Source organism: Penaeus vannamei, chromosome 9, assembly GCF_042767895.1.
Source record: "Penaeus vannamei isolate JL-2024 chromosome 9, ASM4276789v1, whole genome shotgun sequence".
Lineage (NCBI taxonomy): Eukaryota > Metazoa > Arthropoda > Malacostraca > Decapoda > Penaeidae > Penaeus > Penaeus vannamei.
In genome coordinates this window covers 45,475,397-45,487,896 of record NC_091557.1, presented here as the reverse complement: position 1 = coordinate 45,487,896, position 12,500 = coordinate 45,475,397, and the positions used below count along the sequence as shown (strand labels likewise).

Here is a 12,500-nt window from a genome sequence, read left to right as displayed (position 1 = left end):
GGGAGCCAAAGCCAGAGGCAAGGCTGGGGCTAAGGCAGGAGACGTACATGGATTTGGACACGGCTTCGGCGGTCATGGAATCGGACACGGCTTCGCTGGTCACGGGGTGGGCGTCATCGGGCATGGGGCAGCTGGATTTGGCCATGCAGGGGTTGGGCATGGCATTTCTCATGGTGTAGGGCATGGGTTAGGGCATGCGGTTGGACTTGGCCATGGGGTGGCCGTTGGCCCGGCTTTGGTTCACGACGCTGGTCATGGTATCTACACTTCGGATGGAATCGGTCATGGAATAGGCCATGGTGTTGGGCATGGAATAGGCCATGGGGTAAGCCATGGAATAGGCCATGGGGTAAGCCATGGAATAGGCCATGGTGTTGGGCATGGAATAGGCCATGGGGTAAGCCATGGAATAGGCCATGGTGTGAGCCATGGAATAGGACATGGTGTTGGGCATGGAATCGGCCATGGTATTGGGCATGGGGTAGGACACGCAGTTGGGCATGGGGTCGGACATGGAATAGGTCATGGCGTTGTAGGTCATGGATTGGGCCATGCTGTAGGTCATGGAATCGCCCATGGGGTTGGCCATGCAGTGGGCCACGGAATAGGGCATGGGGTAGGTCATGCAGTGGTTGGGCATGGTCTCGGTCATGGAATTGGACATGATTTAGGCCATGCTGTGAGCCATGGGGATGGCCACACCATAGATCTTGGCGTGACTCATGTACACCATGAAGATTCAGGCCATGGACTTGGCCATGGCATCGGGCATGGGGTAGGACATGGCTTAGGCCACGCTGTAGGACATGGGGTTGGTCATGCAGTGGGACACGGACTTGGCCATGGGGTTGGTCATGGCCATTCTGTGAGCCATGGAGTCGGGCATGGCGTGGGCCATGGAATAGGGCTTGGAGTGGGCCATGGAGTTGGGCTTGGAGTGGGCCATGGAATAGGGCTTGGAGTGGGCCATGGCGTTGGGCTTGGAGTGAGCCACGGCGTCGGGCATGGCGTGGGCCATGGTGTAGGCATCGGGCATTCAGTGTATGGTCGCTGATAAGTTGTAATATTCGTATATACTGTACATATATATATGAAAGCACTGTAATAAAGTTGTCGAACACGCAACCCTGTTGTGATTTTCCTTGAAAGTGTAGCTGTAATGTGGAAAGAATTACCTATATATAAGTATGAGTACTCATCTTTATGAAAATACTAGTAGGTAATTCCTGAGCTAAGCCCCACCTCATTAGCTTTATTCATTGCAAGTATCAACTATTAGTGTTCTTATTTTCTTGGTTCCTCTTTTTGATATTTGTTTGTCATTGTTATTACTGAACCATTTTCAAAGAAAATACATTGAAAAACTCTTACAATAATATAACACACAAATTGTTAGGGTCAAGAAAGGGGGCGGAGCTAATGACCAAGATTAGCCAATGAGAATGTGCTGTGAGATGCTAGATATAGCTAGATACATAATCATTTGTATAATTTATTCGTTATTGTTATAATTATCAGAATTATAACAAAAATTCCCCTCTTTTATTTACGATAGCAAAGAGTTCCTTACCAGTAACAACTGCCAGAATACTCTAGGGAAATAGTCAACTTCATTTGTAGGTTCAGTAGGCTAAATGGAAGTGGACCTGCCTAGTTATATGTTCCTTGGGCGTGGCGCTGTGCAGCATATATAGCCTAAATATGCATGGCTCGTACAGGCATCATGATATTGCCAGGTTTAATGTTGGGTGTCCTTCGTTTATGGCGCGGAGACTAATGGATCAAGAGGAAGTGATGTGAATCGTGCCATTTTTATGTAACAGTATTATTTTCATTATTATCATTATCAGAGAGAGAGAATGCGTATAAACATGAAAATGTATATACATACATGCATATATATATATATATATATATATATATATATATATATATATATATATATATATATATGAAAGTACATGAATATACATATACATAAATGTATTTATTCATATATATGTATATATATACATATACATATATATATATATATATATATATATATATATATATGTGTGTGTGTGTGTGTGTGTGTGTGTGTGTGTGTGTGTGTGTGTATGTGTTCGAGCGTGTGTGTCAGCCTGAGTGTGTGTGTGTTTCCATGTGTATGTATGTACACACACACACACACACACACACACACACACACACACACACACACACACACACACACACACACACACACACACACACACACACACACACACACACACACACACACACATATATATATGTATGTATGTATGTATATACATAATATATTTATATATTTTTTATGTTAGTATGAAAGTATATGTATGTTTATATACATGCATTAGTCTGTGTGGGGAAAGATATAAGAAGGAAGACCGCTATAGATATAAAGGAGAGAATGAGAAAAAGAAATAAAGAAAGAGAGAGGACGGGAGCCTAACCAACACTATGAATGCAAAAGCAAACTTAGCACTAACAAACAGCCCCATAAGTAGTCAGGCTGTTTACCCAACGCGGTGACACTGGATACGGCAGTCATAAACACCGGAATGGCTTGTCCTCAATCGCAGTCAATGGGATCGTGTGTAAGCCAACCGGACGCCGTGCAGTTCAGCTCCGTATAAAGAAAATCATGATGAACATTTATCTCTGTTTTACGGGTTCTGAAACAAGAATATATCTGATCGAGCGAAACGGATGACGAGCCTTGTGGATGGTCATTCGGTGGTTCGGTTATCTGTGTGGTCTTCTTTGTCTATTTGCGATGGGAAATTTGTAGTCTGGAACCAAGTAGGGGCGAGTAATATTCTGTTTGGGAAGCAGTATTTTTTTGTTGTTGTTCTTTCGGAGTCATCGCCCCAAGTCCCGATGCATACGAAAAATTGTTAACGCGTTTGGCACAGAAAACAAATGTCACACACGAACACACACACACACACACACACACACACACACACACACACACACACACACACACACACACACACACACACACACACACACACACACACGCACATATATAGATATATATAAATATGTATATATATACATATATATATATATATATATATATATATATATATATATATATATAAACGTTTACGCATACATACATGCAGTACGCATACATATATACCCACATGCATACATACATATATGACCACAAATATACATATTCACACATTTACATACATATCTGCCTATCCAAGTTTCATTGTCAGTAAGTACTTATCACTTCGTAGGTTAATAATTCATAGCAGAATCATATGCCAGAACAGAAAAAAATACTCAAGGAAAAAAGTTATAATTTGAGTAAAATAATTTATTTGATAAAAAAAAGAGAAAAAAAAAAATTGTGCCTGAAACAACAAGACGCTGGTAGATTACAAGATAGTTTTTCAAACTATGCAATATGTACATGTGCAGTTTATAACATATAATGCATAAGGCATAATCTTTGCAAAATAAAGACTTGGTGTTCTATATAAAGTCAATATGCAGACAGACGAAACTACCAAAGTCTTTCGAACCAACACAGGGATATCATATGAAATGACCCCAGAGCAAGAAAATGAATTCCAGAAAATCTGTTTTGGAAATCTTGGAAAATCTATCAACATTAATATAATTTTTGTACGAAACAAATATGAAGTACAGTAGATGATGGAAAGTGTAGCTTGTTATTTTTCTACTTAAACTTACCGATAATGATACTCCTGGTATTTTACCTTCAGTGGATTATGTTAAATCCGTAATAGTTACATTTGCAATTATCTCCTAAAAGACGTGTTATGAAACTTCCTGGAAATGTATATTTATATGCTCACGACAAGCCATTATTTGACCATGTTAGTCTTTGCAGAAAGGCAACAAATCTGACTATAGACTTTATATATGCACACACAAACACACACACACACACAAACAAACACACACACGCACGCACACACACACACAACCAACGGTATCAGCAGAAATGAAACCTTTAACTAAGAACCAAATATATAAACCATGATGCTTGGAAATCGGTTATAAGATACGTTTCTATCAGCAGAGTATCCCCGCTTCACTGTTCACATCTACGTTATATTCAATACTACAGTCAACTTCGTTACGCTCTCTATAGGCTGTCACTTCGCATCTACATCTCGCTGTGCTGAGCATCTCCTCTGACTATAGAACCTTAATAAAAGCTGATATTCACCATGAGACTACATTTCTTTTAAAGAATTGTGGTAAACATCGTTCAAAATAGACACGTCTACCGCTTCTAGTACTAATACAATTACATTATAAACAGCCATCTCTATAACTACAAAAACAGCTACTACTTCTACTAATATTACTACTGCTACTACTACTATTACTAGATATTACCATTATGCTACATTCAATATTATTTACCTGACTATAAATGAATCCCTAAAGCAGTTTAAACATCTGTGCCACAGTCACCCATAATAAAAATAAGAAATCTGTACAAAAAAGAAGAAAAAAAATCTGATTCTCTCACGAGGAAAATTCTCATTTACGCGCTTGAGAATATCATCAATCTCATTTGAGTCTCGTAAACACACACACACATACACACACACATACACACACACACACACACAGATACACAAACACATACACACACAAATACAAACACACACAGATACACAAACACATACACACACAAATACAAACACACACAGATACACAAACACATACACACACAAATACAAACACACACAGATACACACCACTCAAACACACACAAACACAAACACACACACACACCACACAAACACACACACACGCACAAACACACACATATACATACATATATTATATTTTCTTCCGTGTTGACTGTGTGACCGTTATAGCCTGAGAAAAAAAGCGAAGGTAAATACGTTACGCTCTAATGACTGTAACTTCTCATATAAACTACAAGGGAATTAATGATAGTGGCATTAGGAAATTCTGATAAACGGTAAAAAAAATAAAACACTTTTTCCCTTTGCACTATTGGATCAAGATATTGGATTTACAAAAAGAAGAAGAAAAAATCAGATGCAATAAATACACTGTGCAGTACGATCTATATCAGAAAGTGTGGACAAGATGTACTTTTTTCCAGTCTACTATTAGTGTCTTCTGAACAGTAAATATATCCTCGGATTTTTTTTTTTTTTTTTTTTTTTTTTTTTTTTTTTTTTTTTTACACGTTTATCGCATTCTGAAATTGGGCTTTATTCAGATATCCGATTTCGATATAAGCCTTTATTTGAAGAGCGGGGAGAAGGGGGGGTGGGGGGGGGGGCAGACACAATCATAAAGAACAACCAGTAGATCGATGTTCTTTGCTGAGAGAGAGAGAGAGAGAGAGAGAGAGAGAGAGAGAGAGAGAGAGAGAGAGAGAGAGAGAGAGAGAGAGAGAGAGAGAGAGAGAGAGAGAGAGAGAGAGAGAGAGAGAGAGAGAGAGAGAGAGAGAGAGAGAGAGAGAGATATAAGGGGATATATATATATATATAAATATAAATATATATATATATATATATATATATATATATATATATATATATATATATATATATATATATATATATATATATATTCCGTAATGGGTTTGCCAGTAAGGCGACGAATCGTTAGTATGAAGAGGTAGATAAATACGGCTGTGAAGAATCTCATCTTTATTAATCTAAGAGACGTTTCGAAGGATTACATGCCTTCATTATCAATTATCAATTGCTGTAATTAACCAGATAGAATGGTCTTTAGACTATGTAAACATATGAAAACGTTCTGGTTTTACAAAAAACGTAATCAAGTAAACAAACGTCTGCTAGATTAATAAAGATGAGATTCTTCACGGACGTATTTATCTACCTCTTCATACTATATATATATATATATATATATATATATATATATATATATATATATATATATATATATATATATATATATATATATGTATATATATACATCATATATATATATATATATATATATATATATATATATATATATATATGTCTGTGTGTCTGCGTGTGTGTGTGTGTGTGTGTGTGTATGTGTGTGTGTGTATGGATGTGTGTGTGTGTGTGTGTGTGTGTGTGTGTGTGTGTGTGTGTGTGTGTGTGTGTGTGTGTGTGTGTGTGCATGCATGTATATAAGTATATATATATATATATATATATATATATATATATATATATATATATATGTATATATATATATATATATATATATATATATATATATATATATATGTATATGTACTTATTTATATATACATATATTTATCTATCTATCTATATATATACATATATATATACATATACATATAACTATCTTTCTATCTATCTGCATATCTATATGCATATATATATATATATATATATATATATATATATATATATATATATATATATATAGATAGATAGATAGATAGATAGATAGATAGATAGATATAGATAGATATAGATAGATAGATAGATAGATAGATAGATAGATAGATAGAGGGAGAGAGAGAGGGAGAGAGAGAAAGAAAGAGGGGGGGGGGGAGAGGGAGAGAGAGAAACGGCCGGGAAAAATAGAGACAGACATACAGACAGACAGAAATATGAACCCCATTGGAAGCAACAAATAAAAGAAAAATGTAGATATAAAACTCATTTGCTTGACAAAAGCCGTATCGAAAATGAAATCCAATTCTAGGGGATTTTCCATTGTCACCAAATGACGGTTCATTTTCATAATCTCTCATGGGATCCGAGCGTCATGGAAGAAAAAAGTTACACTTCCATGCGCGCCAGATACCATATTGATTTAGCGTTAGGTTGTCAAATTAGGAAAAAAAAAAAAAAATCGACCTTGTGTTTCTGACGGTTTTGTGATATCATATAACCTCTTGATCTGAATTTACATATTTCCATATAATCGGATATCCACATTGGGCAATGCATGCTGTAAATGGAGAATTTATCTACGCGTAATGACAAAATTATACACCTCTAATTCCACCCTAAAGGTTTGACTGGGTAATCCCTATAAAACTGATTTAAAAAATGAATAGATAGAAAAAAAAACTAGCATTGCATTTTTTCCGGTAAAATGCGTTTACTGACATTGATATGTCTGTTTATTTTCTCCTTTTTAAGTCACTGACATATATTAATGATCTCATATACTTCCAGGGTTGCTCTAAAAAAATACACGTTTAATCTTACTCGGGCTGGAACTATGTAACGGTTCTACTTTACATTATGTAAGCATAACTAAATAATTTATGAGACCTCTGCACCAATTACATGCATACACACACGCACACACACACACACACACACACACACACACACACACACATACACACACACACACACACACACACACACACACACACATATATATATATATATATATATATATATATATATATATATATATATATACCTATGGCATCGATAGTTTCCCAGGCTATTAGACAATTTTATTCTAACATTTCACCTAAAGCAATAGCATTTAAGAGTACCTTTCCCATTTTCCCAAGCACAGCCACCAGAATCCGACAATGCATGAGGGAAAGTCGACAGCTGCACCGTTAATACTGTGACCCTAAGTCATGCATGGCCGTCTGATATCGCAGTTAACATTCCGTGGAGTTAGAACACCCAAATTCTTTTTTTTTTCTTTCTTTCTTTCTTTTTTTACGGAATCTACAGGATGACTTTTAGTTTCTCGTGCTTTGTTACTTACCTCTCCCTCCTATGTCCCCCCCCCTTCCCCCCTCCCGCCCCCAGTTCTCTTCCTTGGCACCCTGTATTTCCCAAGGTCGAACAGAGTCATGAGCTCAGGTATATAGTGCCAGGGTTATCGGATTCTGTTGCATATTCGGGCTGTGTCTCTCTCGCACTGCGGTTCGACCATGCAGGTGATATCTGTGAGTATTAGACTTTTATAATTTTATGAATTTGTAATTGAGAATATTCAGACTTGAACAGAATCAGATTACCTAATGTATCATATCAATAGAAAGGTGTGAATGAGAATGATTATCTTTACAATGCAAGAGATGTGTTTGACCGGTTTCGGATATATCTTCGTCAGAAATACATGATATATTCGAAACCGGTCAAGTACATCTCTTGTATTGTGAAGATGTTTATTCTCATTCATACCCTATCTATATTTATCGACGTGAATACGGTTCATATCATATCAGGAAAGCAAATCTAGAATCCAAAGCAGTTACGTTCCTTAATTCGATATTGTTACTCCTCTTGAAAGCCCTAAAACCTGCTTTGGACTTTCGGTAAAAACTTGGTTTAAGTCCCACTCGAACTCCTCCAGATCGTGCTGCTGCTGGCGACCGTCGCGGCGGCGCAGCAGAAACGCGAGGCGGAACCTTCTGGAGGATACGGACACGGGCTGGGCAACTACGGCTACAGCTACGGCTTTGACACTGGGCATGGCCTAGGCTTGGGCATTGGCCATGGACACGGACATGGCTTAGGCCTGGGTATCGGTCATGGGCACGGGATTGGTCATAGCATTGGCATTGGTCATGGTTTGGGCATCGGTCACGGTGTTGGCATCGGCCACGGCCACGGACATCACGGACATGGGCACACTGTAGTCACCGAAGTTGTACATGGCGGTCATAGCATCGGTCATGGCCACGGAATCGGACACGGTCACGGCCACGGAATCGGACACGGCCACGGAATCGGCCACGGCCACGGAATCGGGCTCGGCCATGGATTTGGACTCGGGCACCACACCGTCCACAGCCACGTCGTTGGACACGGTCTCTACGGAGGCAACAGCTACCTCCCCTACGGCTACGGCCACTCCATCCACAAGCGCGAAGCCAAGGCGGCCCCGCAGCCCAAGGCAGAGGCTAAGGCTGAACCGAAAGCCGAAGCCAAAGCCGACCCGAAGGCAGAACCCGGCTTCGCTCACGGCTTCGGTGGTCATGGAATCGGATTCGGTGGCCATGGGTTCGGCCACGGCGTCGGCTTCGGTGGCCACGGTTTGGTTCATGGTGGCCACGGCTTCGGCCACGGCGGCTTTGGAATTGGCCACGGTGGATTTGGAATCGGCCATGGGTTCGGACACGGACTAGGACACGGCCATGGACACAGCGTTAGTCATGAAGTTGTACATATTGATGACGGACCCATCTACCTTGGCCACGGTCTCGGTCACGGATTCGGGCATGGGTTGGGCCACGGCTCTGGTCTTGGACATGGCTTCGGTCACGGTTTAGGACACGGCGTTGGTCACGTGAGTGTACACAGCCATGGAAGTCACGGCTACAACCCATACTACGGTGGCGGCTATGGCTACTTCTAAATCCAAGCTAAGGATGGATCTCGTGAGTCTGAATTTGTATATAGAGAGTCAATTTCAATAAACTATTTAAGCAGCATCATATTCCTGATTTTATAAAACGGAGGCAGGAAATGTATAATTTATTTCATCCTTTGAGGGTACGAAAAAATAATTCATAAATCAGTAAAACAAGTCAGCCTGTAAATCCACAGGGTCGTTTGATATGATTATTCTGAAGATTGAGCTAATCCTGTCAACTTCAGTGATTACAGATCATCAAGAAAATTGTTTTTACTATCACTCATTTATAAATACATAATCTCACACACAAACGCATAAATACATATCTATCTATCTATCCATCTATCTATCTATCCATCTATCTATCTATCTATCTATCTATCTATCTATCTATCTATCTATCTATCTATCTATCTATCTATCTATCTATCTATCTATCTATATACATATACATACATACATATATATACATATACATATATATACATAAATATACATATATATATATATATATATATATATATATAAATATATATATATACATATACAAAAATATATATATATTTATATATATATATATATATATATATATATATATATATATATATATATATATATATATGCATATATATATACATATATATATATATATATATATATATATATATATATATATATATATACATATATATATACATATATATATATATATATATATATATATATATATATATATTGCATATATATACATATATATGTACACACACACATGGTTATAAATGTGTGCAAATGTATGTATATATGTATATGTATGTGTGTGCGATTGTGCACACATACACACACACCGATATATATATATATATATATATATATATATATATATATATATATATATATATCCACACACAGACACACACACACATACACACCTATATATATATATATATATATATATATATATATATATATATATATATATATATATATATATATATATATACATATATGTAGATGTAGATGTATATATATATATATATATATATATATATATATATATATATATATATATATATATATATATATATATATATATATATATATGTACATACATATATATATATGTGTGTGTGTATATATGTGTCTGTCTATCTATCTATCTATCTATCTATATATATACATATACATATAAATATATATATATATATATATATATATATATATATATATATATATATATATATATATATATATATATATATATACATATACATATACATATATACATACATTTGCACACATTTATAACCATGTGTGTGTATATATACCTACATATATATATATATATATATATATATATATATATATATATATATATATATATACATACACACACATCGTTATAAATATGTGTGCAGATGTATGCATATATGTATATGTATGTGTGTGCGATTGTGCACACACACATACACACACACCGATATGCATATATATATATATATATATATATATATATATATATATATATATATATATATATAAATATATACATATATATATATATATATATATATATATATATATATATATATATATATATATATATCCACACACACACACACACACACATACACACACACACACACACACACACACACACACACACACAGACACACACACACACACAGACATATATATATATATATATATATATATATATATATATATATATATATATATATATATATATATATATATGTATGTATATATACAGATGTATGTATATATATATATATATATACATATATATATATATATATATATATATATATATATATATATATATATATATATGTATATATATATATATATATATATATATATATATATATATATATATATATATATATATATATATATATATATATATATATCAGTAACATTAGTAACGGTTCATCATCCGTAACACCATCATTATCATTATCTTCATCCATATTACCTCTGCCAAAGAGGGTTATGATTTTGGCAGTGTTGGTTTGTTTGTTCTTTTGATCAGAATGAAATCATGATCAATATCTTTGTTGTTTTTTATTATTATTTATAGCATAATTTTTATCAATATTATCCTTATCATTTTCATTATTATTGATATTATTGTTGACATCATCGTTATCATGAGTATCATTATTATCATTATTATTTATTTTATCATTTTTTATTACTATCATTGCTATTATCATTATCCTAGTCATTTTTATGATGATTTTTTATTATTAACATTTTTATTATTATTATTATCTTTATCTTCATTATCAATAATTATTACACTTATCACCATTATCATTATTAATGTTTTTGTTGCTTTTGGTATTGCTATTATCATCATTACTTAAACGCAGTAAAGGTAAATGAAATAATAAATTGTGGATAGTAAAAAGGAAAATACAAATATTATTAATAAAATGAATATCGTGAAGATTGCTATAGGACAAATTCGTAATAGAGAGTCATGTTAATACTTTTGTTAAAAACTAGTATTAATTGTAATCATAAGTTTAATTGTTCCAAAATATAACAATAATCATATCGTAGAAATGCTGCTACTTCTACTAGCAATACTAGTAATAAAAATAAACCGTAATTGTAATAATAATAAACACAGTAATCATAAGGATAAGGTATTACAACAACAGGGACAACAACACCTACTATAACTACTTCTATTACAAGTATTACTAACTATTAAACCGCAAATGTTATTACTACTACAATTACGACAACTAATATTGATATTGATATTAATACTGCAAGTAATATATATATATATATATATATATATATATATATATATATATATATATATATATATATATATATATATATATATATATTATACTACTACTATTACTACAATTACTACTATGACTACTGCTACTTTTATTGCTACTAATACTTGCTAATGATGATAATGAGGGAGACTTTTTCAGCACAGCAGTAGCAATTATTGTGACAGAAACTTCACCAATCACCAACAGAAACATCAACAGCAATAATAAGGATAATACAAACACTAATGTTACCATTATTTTAATTAACAAGAAATGTTAATCTTCGTACGTGATTACATACGCATATAAATAGAC

At 34.5% G+C, this 12,500-nt stretch overlaps 2 protein-coding genes across 2 annotated transcripts in view; both read left to right on the top strand.

The window, feature by feature from the left end:
* LOC138862635 (uncharacterized) overlaps positions 1 to 1,117 on the top strand; it is a 2,949-nt gene extending 1,832 nt beyond the window's left edge. The window contains exon 2 of the mRNA XM_070125106.1: positions 1 to 1,117. This exon is cut by the window's left edge and continues 803 nt beyond it. Coding sequence (XP_069981207.1) covers positions 1 to 1,054 — 1,054 coding nt within the window. The 3' untranslated portion in view covers positions 1,055 to 1,117.
* Positions 1,118 to 7,893: 6,776 nt separating this feature from the next.
* LOC138862634 (uncharacterized) lies at positions 7,894 to 9,441 on the top strand. The gene is made up of 2 exons (XM_070125105.1): positions 7,894 to 7,945; positions 8,356 to 9,441. Exons 1-2 carry the CDS (start codon positions 7,931 to 7,933, stop codon positions 9,358 to 9,360), a joined length of 1,020 nt encoding a protein of 339 aa, XP_069981206.1. The 5' UTR covers positions 7,894 to 7,930; the 3' UTR covers positions 9,361 to 9,441.
* The last annotated feature ends 3,059 nt before the right edge of the window (positions 9,442 to 12,500 follow it).